We start from the raw sequence: 15,092 nt of genomic DNA, 5'->3' as shown, positions 1-15,092 counted from the left end.
GAGCGCTACATTGAAACCCCGCCCATTTCCCCGCCTCTCTAAATTGTGATTGGACAGTCGTTTGTCTGCTCATATCTCTCCATGCAAAAACCACCTCGGGTGGTACTGCTTGGTACCATGGGAAGGGCAGTCCTCTGTGGCACAAGTTAGTGTTTATCCAACGGAAATATTTTGAAAAGAGAACTTCAATTCCCACAGTATCACAAATGGGGGCCGATCCTGTGGATCAGCTGAAGTTTGCGGAGGATTTAATTCATTCATAAGGTTTTAATGATGACCGAGGGAACGTAAGTACAGAACGAACATGTTCAATTATGTGTATGAAATTATATATGCTATAAAAGTAAACGTTTGTAGGAAGTTATAACTTGCTAATTGATTGGTAGCTGATTGCTTTGTGCTCTTTCACAAGATTAACTTGGATCAGAAAGGACATGCTCATTAGGAAAGGAACAGGATAAATGTCAACGACTATCAATTTCAACAATGGCCATTATGTACAATACAAATTGTGGTGCAGAATTACTCAAGCGCCACACCCACTGGGCACAGACTTCAATTCAACGTATATTCCACGTTGGTTCAACGTAATGTCATTGAAATGACGTGGAAACAACGTCGATTCAACCAGTGTGTCCCCAGTGGATACGCGCGCCCATGAATTCCATACGCATACGCGCGCTGTCAATTCTTGCACCCTCAGATGCCTTCGTAGGAGGGGGGGGCCGTACAAGACCGAGCCAGCGACAGACCTGACCCGCTGGAGGCTGAGTAACACAGAGGGCAGGCAGACATGGCGCTATGTAGAGGATCAAGACACATCAGACAGGGAGCAGACTATGCTTGAAGCCCATTCACTTGGTTTGGATACGGTACACATACTCATCCATGTTTATTTTTCACTAGCCATTGGGAATGTAAACTGTATCTACTAAAGGAGAGGATTTACCTAGACAACCTTTTTTCGATACATTTCATATTATATATTCTGTACGGAAAACCAAGATACTAATTAGTATGAAGTTACTTTTATTCTGTACGTAAATCCGAGACACTATTTAGTATGATGTTACGTTTCATATGGTATGTATTAAATTTGTGGATGTCCAACACCCATTTTATATGATATGTTACGAATTACAATTAGCATTATATGTTATGAGTTTGCTAAATTTATAACAAATTTGCCAAACGTATGATACTTTTGGTCATGTAGTGTATGTGGACACTTGCTCGTTGAACATCTTATTCCAAAATCATGGGCATTAATATGGAGTTGGTCCCCCCTTTGCTGCTATAACAGCTTCCACTTTTCTGGGAAGGCTTTCCACTAGATGTTGGAATATTGCTGCGGGTCTTGCTTCCATTCAGCCACGAGCACTAGTGAGGTCGGGCAGTGATGTTGGATGATTAGGCCTGGTTCGCAGTCGGTGTTCCAATTATTCTCAAAGGTGGTTGATGGGCTTGAGGTCAGGGCTGTGCAGGCCAGTCAAGTTCTTCCACACCGATCTCAACAAACCATTTCTGTATGGACCTCACTTTGTGCACGGGGCCATTGTAATGCTGAAACAAAAAAGGGACTTCCCCAAACTGTTGCCACAAAGTTGGAAGCACAGAATCGTCTAGAAAGTCATTGTATGCTGTAGCGTTAAGATTTCCATTCACTGGAACTAAGGGGCCCAAATCATGAAAAACAGCCCCAGACCATTATTCCTCCTCCACCAAACTTTACAGTTAGCATTATGTATTCGGCAGATAGCGTTCTTCTGGCATCCGCCAAACCCAGAATCGTCTGTTGGACTTCCAGATGGTGAAGCGTGATTCATCACTCCAGAGAATGCATTTCCACTGCTCCAGAGTCCAATGGCCGCAAGCTTTACGCCACTCCAGACCATGCTTGGCATTGCTCATGGTGATCTTAGGATTCTGTGCGGCTGCTCGGCCATGGAAACTTATGTCATGAAGCTCCGGATGAACAGTTATTGTGCTGACGTTGCTTCCAGAGGCAGTTTGGAACTCGGTAGTGAATGTTGCAACCGAGGACAGGCGATCTTTAGGTGCTTCAGCACTCAGCGGTCCCGTTCTGTGAGCTTGTGTAGCCTACCACTTCACGTTTGAGCCGTTGTTGCTCCTAGATGTTTCCACTTCACAATAACAGCACTTACAGTTGACCAGGGAAGACATTTTCCTAACTGACTTGTTGGATGACGGTGCCATGTTGACGGTGCCATGTTGAAAGTCACTGAGATCTTCAGGAAGGCCATTCTACTGCCAATGTTTGTCTATGGAGATTGCATGGCGGTATGCTCAATTTTATACACCAGTCAGCAACGGGTGTGGCTGACTGGCCAAATGAGCCAAATCCACTCATTTGAAGGGATGTCCACATACTTTTGTATATATTGTGTATGTTACAAATTCTGGCAAGGTGGCTAACGTTAGCTAGGGGTTAGGGTTAAATTTAGGAGTTAGGTTAAGGTTTAGGGCAAGGGTTAGCAGACATGCTAAGTAGTTGCAAAAGTTTTAAGTAGTTGAAAAATGAGGTCTATATCTCTTATGTAACCATATGAAACCTAACATAACATACTCATTTCAGTGTCTCTGATTTACTTTTACTATGTTACGTCTAGTCCATGAGAACAGACTGACCTAGGCTATCTGAAGTGTAAGCATTAGGCATGACAGGTAGCCTTAAGGCTAGAGCGTTAGGCCAATAACCGCAAGGTTGCTGGTTCGAATACTGGAGCCGACCAGGTGGAAAATCTGTAGCTGTGTCCTTGAGCAAGGCACTTAACCCTAATTGCTCCAGGAGTGCTGTACAATTGTGACCCCACTCCCTGTGGGTGTCTCAGGGGTAGTTGATATGCAAAAAAATAGAAAGAAATAACATTTCCATTGCACACTTGTATTGCATTTTCTGGATTGCCTACATGTCCCCTTAGTTGGCCTTCATTGTAAATAAGAATTTGTTCCTTAATTGACTTAAATCAATATAAATTTAACAGGTAAAATATAAGCAACCCCCAAATTATTATAATATATTATTAGTTGAAGCCATAAACCGTATGGTTGAAACCCTTGCAAGAATAAGTGCATATTCTCTCATCCTAACCTCTTATAAACATATGTCTCATTGAAGTATAAATTCAATGATAGAATAGTTGGGCCCCACAAGAACAAAAGGTGGAACTAAATCTCTCCTCTAACGAGCTCGTCATTAGTGTTGTGACCTTTGTCCCATGCTTTGTTGTGACAGTACCTATGCCCCTCTACAGAGTAAATTCATCCCTGGCTCTCCCTCAGCCCACACTGCAGTGGAGTCAGCCCTGAAGGGCATGGCATTCTACAGCCAGCTCCAGGCAGAAGATGGCCACTGGGCAGGAGACTACGGAGGACCCCTCTTCCTGCTACCAGGTACACACAATTAGATGCACTTTCAGAGGAAGTACAGTATGCATCTCGTAAAATTAAATGTCTGCATAATGCCATCCAATATTCACTTCCATATTTACAGATAATGTATGTACACATAACAAGCACGGTCATTGAGTTTTATTGTGTCATGTCCATGGGAAAATAACAGTGGACGTGCATTATCGTGTACATTATGCCATGGTAGTTATGATGTAATCCATGGGTTATGAAAACAGTAAAAACACTCAAGTTAACGATGAGACTCACATCTGTACTTACAACATCTGAGGTGACATCAGTGGTCTGTCTGTTTGTCTGTGCTATCCTCAGGTCTCCTGATCACCTGTCACATAACCCAGATCCCTCTCCCTGAGGCTTGGAAGAAGGAGATGGTGAGATACCTGCGCTCTGTCCAGCTGGCTGATGGAGGCTGGGGCCTGTGAGTGTTCTCATCACTGCTCTCCTTCACTTCTACCCCAAAATACAGTGTGAAAATAAGAGGGATGCCCACGCACACTGTTTAGATATTCTCTAGTAGTTTAATTAGCAATGTTTCTGCCACAGCTTATGAGGCTTGTGAGTATCAGAGCAGTCAAAGCTTCAAAGATTTCTTATTGTTGTGTTTTGGGAATTTCTTGTCAGACACATTGAAGACAAGTCCACAGTGTTTGGCACGGCCCTCAGCTACACCACCCTGAGGATTCTGGGAGTGGGACCGGATGACCCGGATATGGTTAGGGCCAGGAACAACCTGCACAGCAAAGGTCTTATTTAACTGTTTTTTTTTTGGGGGGGGGGGGGGGGAGGGTCAATTAATTGAGCTCTTTGTTTCGTATGTTGGTGGAACCAAAGAAATATGCTGTTTGAAAAAAATGAAATGGAATGTTGGAGAGCATCACCTGTATATGTTTTAAACCTGAAATAAAAAGTGTCTAAATGCTTTTAACCTCATAAGAGGTGAAATTGTTACCATTGTAGAGTCAGATCATGTCTGTGTGTCTGTCTGTTGTACAGGAGGCGCGGTTGGCATCCCCTCCTGGGGTAAATTCTGGTTGGCCATCCTCAATGTGTACAGCTGGGAAGGAATGAACACGCTCCTCCCGGAGATGTGGTACGCTTGATGTCCTGATACAAATTTGATCAGAATTGTACATAGATTTGAATTCGCCTTTATATAGCACCTATGCATAAAAGTTGAAATTGGATAGGCCGCTCACTCTTGAAAACTTGTGAAACTTGTGAACTTTAACCTTGATTTGGGACATTGATTCTCTCAGCTATGTTTCAACTTGTCCTGTTCTTTGGTCCATGTTTTGTCCTCTATTCAGGCTGTTCCCTACCTGGTTCCCTGCTCACCCATCCACTCTCTGGTGCCACTGTCGCCAGGTCTACCTCCCTATGAGCTACTGCTACGCTGTCAGGTTTGCTGCCAAGGAGGACCCCCTGGTGCTCAGCCTCAGACAGGTGCAGTAGTTACTTCACCCCACCTGGGGGCGACATGTTTCTGTCATAGTGCTCCACTCACTCCGGCCAGAAGTTGCCCACGTAGGCACAGCCCCAAAGATCAGCTAGAATAAGATGGAGCTGCAATAGAGTACATGGACTTAGTAGCATCCTTCTCTGTTCTATAGGAGCTGTATGTCCAGGACTATGCCACCATCAACTGGCCTGGTCAGCGGAACAATGTGGCAGCATGTGACATGTACACACCACACAGCACGCTACTCACCGTGGCTTACAGTAAGCACTGCACATACCCGTATTAATAGTTTGTGATTGGTCATTTGTGACGACGTTATAACTGTAACCTTGAATTCTCTGTTCTTCCTCAGTGGTCATGAACGTGTATGAGGCCCACCACAGCAGCAGTCTACGAGGAAGAGCGGTCAAAGAGCTGTACGACCACATACAGGCTGACGACCGTTTCACCAAGTGCATCAGCATCGGCCCAGTAAGAAACTGAACTTTAATCGAAGTACCTTTTTTTTTTTTGATGCCACTTGTGTTTTAGGATTATCTAGTATTTCCTTGCACTTCCCAGCTGGAATCCTTCTTTGTGAAACATTGGTTTGCAATATTATCACAGCAAAGAAGTTACTGCGAACAATGAACACAGTTCTTTCCCCTCAGACATCATTGCACGCCGCAGTAGAACAGAAGCAAATGTACTGCATTTTTTTCTTTACCTCGATATGCAACGCTTCCCCACCTCTGCTTCTTCAACTAAACAAAAACGACAACGGCCGTGGGACGGATAACATTAGTGGCGCTGTTTCCCCTAGTGCGGATTCCATCTTTAATGCTGTTTTGGCAGTTTACACTGTGGTTTAAGGTGATCCAGAATTGTGTGTCAGTTGTTACTGTGATTTAACGCTTAGTTTCACTCCTCAGATCTCCAAAACGATCAACATGCTGGTGCGCTGGCACATGGACGGACCCTCTTCCGCTGCCTTCCAGGAGCACGTGTCCAGGATCCCAGACTACCTCTGGTCAGTCAGTTAGTGAGTCAGTTGTATGTGACAATGCAGTAGGTTGTGAGCGTGTTTATTTACATGTTTGTTTTCCATTTCCTGCTTTGCGATAGGCTGGGATTGGATGGTATGAAAATGCAGGTATGTTGGGTATTGGCTAGCCATGACATACATAATGTCGTTAATCTTTTGCATTATGGGCTGGTTTCCTGACCCAAATTAAGTAGACAGAAAAGCACTAAAAAGCACTTTTAATGTCTGACCTGTTTTCCTGACATGCAGTCTGGTTGTGTTCCTATAGGGAACCAATGGATCACAGCTATGGGACACGGCTTTCGCAGCTCAGGCGTTCCTAGAGGTGAGAGATTCATATTCATGTTACGCTACAAAGACTACAAAGAACCCATCTGACTTGTTCTGCGTGCATTACTCTCCATTCATGTGATGATTGATAACTGTAAAGATGTCAAAGTTGAGAGGATTTCTAATGTTTTTGTGTTTTTCCCTCAATTGGGGTCATTCAGGCAGGGGCTCAGGACAGCCCCAGGTTAGAAGAGTGTCTTAAACACGCCCACCAGTTCCTCACCATCACACAGGTGAGAGCGTCACAGGAAATGGGCTTGAGTTCCTCACACAGGTCACAGAGTCTAGTTTATTGGCTCGCTGCCAGACAAAACACCTTGAGGGCACACATTCCTCGGTTCCTAATACACCTGTTGCTTTTATATGGATTTTTTTTCCGATGTCTGACCAGTTTTCTCCTTTCATCAGATACCAGACAACCCCCCAGAATACCAGAAATACTACAGACAGATGAACAAGGTGAATTACTGCTAGTCAGAGGAAGTGTCTGCGTGTCCTGCATGGTCGTGTGTGAGTGATTGTGTGTATTTGTCCTGCACATCCGTGTGTCCTGCATGGTTGTGTGCGTGCATTTGTGTGTGTTTGTGTGTGTGTCTGCGCGCTTACATGCATGAATGTGTGTTTATCAGGGAGGGTTCCCCTTCAGCACGCGGGACTGTGGCTGGATCGTGGCCGACTGCACGGCAGAGGGCCTAAAGTCAGTGATGCTTCTGCAGGAAAACTGTCCCTTCATCAGTCAGCACGTCCCCTCAGAGCGCCTGTGTGACTCCGTCAATGTGGTCAGTGGCAACACCAACTAACTTCTATCTACTGACAACCCAATCACAGTTTTTACCACAACTTGATATATCGTGTCAGGGGCTTTTCTCGATCTTTCATGTATTTTCCTCTCTTCCATCTCCCCAACTTTCAACTTCTTTCAAGATGATGTCTCACGGTGCTGATAATAATGCAAATTCTCAGCTCATGTTTGATTCCATCATACAACAAAAAAGCAACATACAATACTGACACTTGCCCTGGTTGACTGTGTGTTGCAGTTGCTAAGCATGAGAAACAGAGACGGCGGTTTTGCCACTTATGAGACCAAGCGAGGAGGGAGACTGTTGGAGCTACTCAACCCCTCAGAGGTGTTTGGTGAGTCTTTCATCTCACCGACCCCCCCCCCCCCCCCCCCCCAATCCCTGTGTTGTGTTTATGGATATAATACCTTTTTTGGATATAAATACAAGCTTTGTACTCTCTCCCACCACCCCCCTGTCTCTTTCTTTCAGGTGACATCATGATAGACTACACCTATGTGGAGTGCACCTCAGCAGTCATGCAGGCTCTGAGACACTTCCAGCACGTGTACCCTGAATACCGGACAGAGGAGATCAGGTACACGCACACACACATGCTATACCTCTAGCCTGGAACCCTAACCCTCTCCAAGCTGCTGCCTAAAAGCATCACTTTTTCTAACTGTTTTAACTCAGGTCCACTCTGAGAGAAGGATTGGAGTACTGCCGGAGGGTGCAGAGGCCAGATGGGTCATGGGAAGGGTAAGTAGCTTCCGGTCTCACTTACAGCGCATTCAGAAAGTTTTCAGACCCCTTGACTTTTTCCACATTTGGTTACGTTACAGCCTTATTTTAAAATTGATTGCATATTTTTTTGTTCTTATCAATCTACACGCAATACCCCATAATGACAAAGCGAAAACAGGTTTTTAGAAATGTTTGCAAATTTATTACAAATAAAAAACAGAAATACATTATTTACTTAAGTATTCAGATCCTTTGCTATGAGACTTCAAATTGAGCTCAGGTGCATCCTGTTTCTATTGATCATCCTTGAGATGTTTCTACAACTTGATTGGAGTCCACCTGTGGTAAATTCAATTGATTGAACATGATTTGTAAAGGCACACACCTGTCTATATAAGGTCCCACAGTTGACAGTGCATGTCAGAACAAAAACCAAGCCATGAGGTCGAAGGAATTCTCCGTAGAGCTCCGAGACATGATTGTGTCAAGGCACAGATCTGGGGAAGGGTACCAAAAAATGTCTGCAACATTGAAGGTCACCAAGAACGCAGTGGCCTCCATCATTCTTAAATGGAAGAAGTTAGGAATCACCAAGACTCTTGCTAGTGCTGGCTGCCTGGCCAAATAGGTGGAGAAGGGCCTTGGTCAGGGAGGTGACCAAGAACCCGATGGTCACTCTGACAGAGCTCCAGTGTTCCTCTGAGGAGATGGGCGAGCCTTTCAGAAGGACAACCATCTCTGCAGCACTCCACCAATCAGGTCTACATGTAGAGTGGCCAGACGGGAGCCATTTCTCAGTAAAAGGCACATGACAGCCCGCTTGGAGTTTGCCAAAAGGCACCTAAAGGACTCTCAGACCATGAGAAACAAGAATCTCTGGTCTGATGAAACCAAGATTGAACTCTTTGTCCTGAATGTGAAGTGTCACGTCTGGAGGAAACCTGGCACCATCCCAACGGTGAGGTGTGGTGGTGGTGGCAGCATCATGCTGTGGGGATGTTTTTCAGCGGCAGGGACTGGGAGACTAGTCAGGATCGAGGCAAAGATGAATGGAGCAAAGTACAGTGAGATCCTTGATGAAAACCTGCTCCAGAGCACTCAGGATCTCTGACTGGGGAGAAGGTTCACCTTCCAAAAGGACAACGACCCTAAGCACACAGCCAAGACAACGCTGGAGTGGCTTCGGGACAAGTCTCTGAATGTCCTTGTGTGGCCCAGCCAGAGCCCGGACTTGAACCCGATCGAACATCTCTGGAGAGACCTGAAAATAGCTGTGCAGCAATGCACCCCATCCAACCTGACAGAGCTTGAGAGGATCTGCAGAGAAGAATGAGAGAATCTCCCGAAATAGAGGTGTACCAAGCTTGTAGCAAGGTACAAAGTATTGAGTAAAGGGTCTGAATACTTATATAAATGTGATATTTCTGTTTGTTTTTTATTGAAATTTGCAAAAGAAATCTAAACTTGAGTTTGCTTTGTCATTATGGGGTATTGTGTGTATAAAATAAGGAAAAAAATTATTTAATCAATTTTAGAATAAGGCTGTAACCTAACAAAATGTGGAAAAAGTCAAGGGGTCTGAATACTTTCCAAATGCACTATATATCATGGCTGAGTGTCTCCTCGTCTCCTTTACTTCATGACCAAGGAAAGCATTGGGCATCTAGGAATATAAAGCTATTAAAGGTCATAAGGAATAATTTAGGGCCCTATGACAACTGATGGGTGAGATAATATGGATAGGTCTTCTCCATGTTGATTCCATCTAACAAGTCCAAAACACTGGTCATAAAGGAAAGGATACAAGTAAAGGAGGCTATTGAAGACTGTCAGGACTCTGGATGTGATTTGAATGCAATGTGATTTGAATGCCAGTGCCTGTGATTTGAATGCCAATGCCATGTGATTTGAATGCCAATGCCATGTGATTTTAATGCCAGTGCCTGTGATTTGAATGCCAGTGCCTGTGATTTGAATGTCATGTTGTTATTCATTCTTCTGCGTCATACGGACCATTTAGTTATGTGTCCTTCCTAGGGTTGCAAAACTCTGGTAACTTTCCCCAAAAAAGTTTTCCAGAAATCCCGGTTGGAAGCTTCACGGAATCAGGAGGGAATAGGCAGGAAATCCGACTGTACTTTTTCAACCCTAGTGCTTTCTTATTGTGGTGTGTGTTGCCTAGATCCTGGGGAGTGTGCTTCACCTATGGGGTCTGGTTCGGCTTGGAGGCCTTTGCCTGCATGGGTCACACCTACCATGATGGGTAAGGATCCTTAGTGCCGGAGGAAGACATGTACGCACACACCACATTCAAAGGAAACACGAATGTCTGTGGAATCGTTTTTTCAAACCTTTAAAAATACATCTTTCTCTCTCTCTGTCTGTTTCTGTCTCCTTTCTCTCTCTAGCGGTGGTGTGTGTAAGGAGGTGCAGAGTGCCTGTGACTTCCTGGTGGCCCACCAGATGGAGGATGGGGGCTGGGGTGAGGACTTTGAGTCCTGTGAGCAGCGTCGCTACGTGCAGAGTGCTAACTCCCAGATCCACAACACCTGCTGGGCCCTGCTGGGCCTCATGGCTGCTAGGTAACAGTAACTATTTATGTAACTGCCTTGTAATGACTTATTTAACTAACGTAAACTTACTCACTTTTGTACATCGCCTTGGTCCGTACAATTGACCGTATTTTAGCACCCAAAAAACGTAATACTTCCAGATCAACTGTAATGTCAATACCATTGTAAAGCACAATTTCTCCCCTTTCCAACAAAATCCATGCCGAGACCTTCGCGTTGCCCGTTTCTGCATGATTCAAGAAGGCAATGAGCTCCGTCGGGTCATTTTTAAAATGGCGGGTGGGGAAGCTAAACTAATGCGTGATAGTGAGACGGAGAGATGTCGTGTGGGGAAACTGCTTTTTTTCACTCGATCTGTCCAACTTATCACCTTATCGCCTCTCAAATGTAAATAAAACACTATAAAGAGTTTATATAATGTGTCATTACATACCTATTTGAAGGTTTGTGTCGAATTTGAATCAGGTTTTCAGGGCGGTGCTAAAGTGATCTTCCGAAGTAAACAGCAGCTTTGATGGCCTGCAGTGAAGACGCAAAAAAATTAAATGATGAGAGAAGTGCTACACCTGGTGGAGAGAGATTGTAAGACAGAAATAGTTGCTTTATGCGTGCTGTACATTACGGCATGACACGTCACGATGTAAAGGAGGGTCAGTTTTTTTCAACTTTTCTCCAATACTATAGAGCCATTACCATGTCGATCAACGCTTGAATAGAAACGTAGTTCACACCCCAGATTTTGACGTCAATACAGTCGCTACAGTCCCATTAGTTTTCTTTGTAGCCTCGTTTGAATGTTGCGATTGCGCAAATTTGTACGGAATGGGGTGAGTTTACGTTACCTTGTAACTACCTATGAGACTACCTTGTAGTCTGGGTACCTGCCAGACTACCTTGTATACCTTTTATAACTACTGTTAGGTTCTAAATAACAGGGTAAAAAATGACAAGACAACTATTAAAGCTCAAACCAAGTTTATTCACCCAAAGGGTCGGACAGCAGAACAGGCAAATACATGTTTCCACCAGCACAAGTGTATATATATACCCCAATTTGTGTGAAGCATCCTCCTTCCCTCTTAACATGACATCTTTATTGCTAGGGAGGAAGTTAAGTGATGCGGGCAATAAACTGTTCCTTCTCCCTTAATGTGACCTGACCCCAACCCCCATTCCTCACTAAACCACCTCTCTTCACCCTTATCAGTGACTCTAACCATGTGATTGCCTTTCCTTTTCCTCAGTACATTCCAAGCACAATTGCCTCCACCATATACATTCCCCCTACAGATAATCATTAACTTCTGGTGTAGAAACCAGACTATGGCACTCCTCATTTCCATAGGATACCTGATAATTAACAATATTTCAAGTTTAAGAGTCAGAACCCATCACTACCTTGTAACTACATGGTTTAAAACAATATGATATAAAGTGGGACCAATGAACCTCAGTATGTTTAAGTTGTAGACCCACAATCTCTTCTCTGCTCTGTGGCAGGTACCCAGATGCACAGGTGATTGAGAGAGGAATACAGCTGTTGGTTGACAAGCAGCTGCCCAATGGAGACTGGCCACAGGTGAGTCCCCGCCTCCTGTCACACTGTGTTCAGTGCTTAGCTCCACCCAAGGCTCAAGCATGAAGTTGTCAAATTGTTTAGCATAATCTGTTGTTGAACGTCTGGCCCTCTGGATGTCTGTCATTCTTTCATGTACTGTATTGTAGATTGTGTCCGTGTGTATATTTGGAGCCCAAGAAGCAGTGTAGAGTATTCTTACTAGAGATACATACTGTGAAGAATAACCTGAAGCTTTATAGATGACCACAACTGTATTTTGGCCTATCTCTCCTCAGGAAAACATCTCGGGAGTATTCAATAAGAGCTGTGCCATCAGCTACACTTCCTACAGGAACGTCTTCACCGTGTGGACGCTGGGACGCTTCTTTAACCTCTTCCCCTCCAGCCCTCTGGCCGGGAAGGTGAAGCTGTGAGGTCAGAGGTCACCTAAAGGTCAAGAGGTCAGCAAGGATTGGAACAGTGCCCTTTCTAATCTATACATAAAGAACGGTCGTGAACAGGGTTGGGGAGTAATGGATTACATGTAATCCGTTAAATGTAACTGATTCTAAAAGTATTTTTTTTACCTGTAATCCGTTACCAGCTAAAATATTGTAATCAGATTACAGATACTTTTGAAAAACTAGATGATTACTTCATTCTCAATAACATTCAAATCATCTTAAATGTGTTCTGCTTGAGAGAGTCTGACCACAAGTCAGAGACCATTACACACCAAATGTGTTTAATGATATGCGGGAAAAGAGCAGGAATAGGCTTTTGTAGATTACAGCTATGTCTTCCAGTGGTGCGACTGCTGTCGGCATCAAAGATTATTCATCCAATTTGAATAAACGCTTGGAGGTAAGGATGACAGCAGTGTTGTAGCCTACGGGTGCTAGGATATCACTTATTATTGATATCTATACAGCTCATTGATGTGAATCACACTGCTGCTCAATCTAATTTGTGCTGATAAAAGAAAAATGCCCATAGGCCTTACGGACACATGCTCAAACACAAACACTTTTAATGGACTTAAACAGCTGCAAATGATTGAGATATCAAAGTGTCACCAACAAAAGCTTAAACAATAGGCTTATAGCAAATGCAGCATATGGAAATCATTTTTCACATGCAAATAGCACTTTTCCAAGTCCTATTTTTGAAGACCAATGGGGTGTGAAATCAATTGGAAGGATTGGAAATCTGATTTTTGGTGGGATTTTGGTGGGACTGAACTCTTCGAAACAAACCTTTTAGCTGCTATGTGAGAAATGAGGGTGTCATTTTGGCATCTGTATTATGAAATAAAAATCGAGTCCGTAAATCAATCTGTAAATAGTGCTGAAATAAGTGTTTCCATGTTGCCTATTAATATCAACCTTAGTTTCTGAAAATCTATTGATGTAATTGATTTGTAATGAAATCTTATTTTGAAATGCAGAATAAAGTCATTTTGGATGGTTTCACTAATTCACTATTTCTCTCTTGCAACAGCTGATGATGTTTGAGTGGGAGAACAGTGTGAGTCAAACCTACCAACCAGTAGCCCGTGACCCGTCCTGCATCAATACACACACACACACACACTCTCTCTCACCGAATTTGCCAATTCAAAGTATCTAATGGAAATCAAGGTGCGGTTTTGGGGAGTGTTTGTAACTTTTTGTGTGTGTGTGTGCGTCCGTATTTGTGTGGGTGTAGGGTGTAGCTATCTGGACAAAAAGCTATCTATGCCACTGTCAATCGTAGCAATAGTGAAGGGAGATCATATGATAACACACAGTAGAAGTGTTGCACAATAGGCATTCCAAAGAAAGGCGTGCTTGATAGGTACATTTCTGTTTTCACCTCCCCCATGCCACATCCAATTTGTTTTGTTCCTGAAGCATGACTGCCAATAAGAATGCTGGTACTCACCTCATTCAACCCCTTCTCCACCAGACCTGGAATAATTTGTTTTAAATAGGATTTGTGCAAAGTTCCTTTTTTTCGGGGGAACAAATTGTTACTTTGGATGTGAATACGGATCCCCCAAAAAACTTATTTGAATACAGATCTCAGAAATGGACTACTTTTTCTAAACAATTTCAACACAGATCTCAGAAAGTAACTACTGTCGTGGAAATTCTAACCAAGTGAGAAAGACGTTGAGCTGGTCAGCGACTCCCTGTTCTTATTGTTAGGGATGCACCAATCTGACATTTTGGGCCGATATCCTTGCCAAAAACCCTGACACCGATATTAAACATTTTAGAGGCCTTTTTAAGCATTCTAGAACAGTTAAATAGTTTAAAACACACACACACACCACACTGACCAAAAAGTGATTTTGTTGGCATTGACGTATGTCCCCATTACCAGTAAAACATAATCAAAACCTATTTCTTTCACTTACTTACTGTGCTGTTTCATTGTTCATTTGTTCAGTCGTTTCATTCTCAACCAGGATTTCATCATACATGTCAAGCAGTGAAGTTTCAGCTGTCTGTCCGTGGCCTCTTCTGTCTTGGGTCCTCTTCTTCGGTGCGCACTGTCACTGTGTCTGTTTCCTTCTTGTCCAGCTGTGTCGGTACAATTTCACATAAACCCTGTTTCTTGCCTGCATCGAAGTAGCGGTCCTTGTACCTAGCATTGAGCATAGTGGCGATACAGTAAAGAGGATCAGAGAGAATGCCACCAAATCACTTGTTCTCACAGCCTCTAGTAGAAGTTTTAACCCCACGGTCTGTATCGGCAGTTTTGTTGAGCAGGCATTTCAATGCCATGACAGAGGGTATCACGTCTGCTGCAGACGCAGTTGAGGAGCTTATTTCTCCAGTCAGTTGTTTGAATGGAGCTAGGAGTGTGTTCATGTTTCAAACATGTTCTCAAATGCCATTGAGACGGCAACAGCGGTATGGGGCTGACATCGCTGGTCCAAATGTCAGTCGTGAAGCTAATAGCAGTGGCGGCCAGAGCAAGTAGCTCATGGATATGCATTTCAACAATACTGTGTAACTTCGGTAGGGCAACATCTGAAAAATAGTGCCTACTTGGTAGTGTGTATACTGGGGCTCGAGGTTCCCGACCAGTCGCCGAAAACCAACATCATCCACAACAGAGAACGGTTGATTGTCAAGGGAAATGAATTATATTATCTTGGCGTTAATGGATTTCGCCTTTGAGTTGTCTCACTGAC

General features: G+C 43.7%; 1 protein-coding gene across 1 annotated transcript; it reads left to right on the top strand.

Annotated features, from left to right (window-relative positions):
* Window positions 1-164: 164 nt before the first annotated feature.
* On the top strand, window positions 165-13,383 carry LOC139380432 (lanosterol synthase (2,3-oxidosqualene-lanosterol cyclase)). The gene is made up of 22 exons (XM_071123095.1): window positions 165-287; window positions 704-872; window positions 3,276-3,414; window positions 3,745-3,853; window positions 4,057-4,178; window positions 4,429-4,525; window positions 4,743-4,878; window positions 5,046-5,154; window positions 5,247-5,365; window positions 5,806-5,903; window positions 5,999-6,026; window positions 6,187-6,243; window positions 6,410-6,481; window positions 6,657-6,707; window positions 6,878-7,027; window positions 7,289-7,385; window positions 7,523-7,628; window positions 7,727-7,792; window positions 9,960-10,040; window positions 10,186-10,359; window positions 11,851-11,929; window positions 12,205-13,383. The coding sequence occupies exons 1-22, from the start codon at window positions 271-273 to the stop codon at window positions 12,340-12,342; spliced, it is 2,214 nt and encodes a 737-aa protein (XP_070979196.1). The 5' UTR covers window positions 165-270; the 3' UTR covers window positions 12,343-13,383.
* Window positions 13,384-15,092: the final 1,709 nt, after the last annotated feature.

The sequence above is a fragment of the Oncorhynchus clarkii genome, chromosome 22, assembly GCF_045791955.1.
Source record: "Oncorhynchus clarkii lewisi isolate Uvic-CL-2024 chromosome 22, UVic_Ocla_1.0, whole genome shotgun sequence".
NCBI classification, from domain to species: domain Eukaryota; kingdom Metazoa; phylum Chordata; class Actinopteri; order Salmoniformes; family Salmonidae; genus Oncorhynchus; species Oncorhynchus clarkii.
This window is presented reverse-complemented; position numbering and strand designations above follow the sequence as displayed.

Bases quoted from the DNA above. Each gene is read 5' to 3' on its own strand.
- LOC139380432 (XM_071123095.1), top strand. The intron at 873-3,275 runs GTACACATACTC...GCCCCTCTACAG, and splicing joins ATTCACTTGGTTTGGATACG to AGTAAATTCATCCCTGGCTC. The intron at 4,526-4,742 runs GTACGCTTGATG...TCCTCTATTCAG, and splicing joins ACGCTCCTCCCGGAGATGTG to GCTGTTCCCTACCTGGTTCC.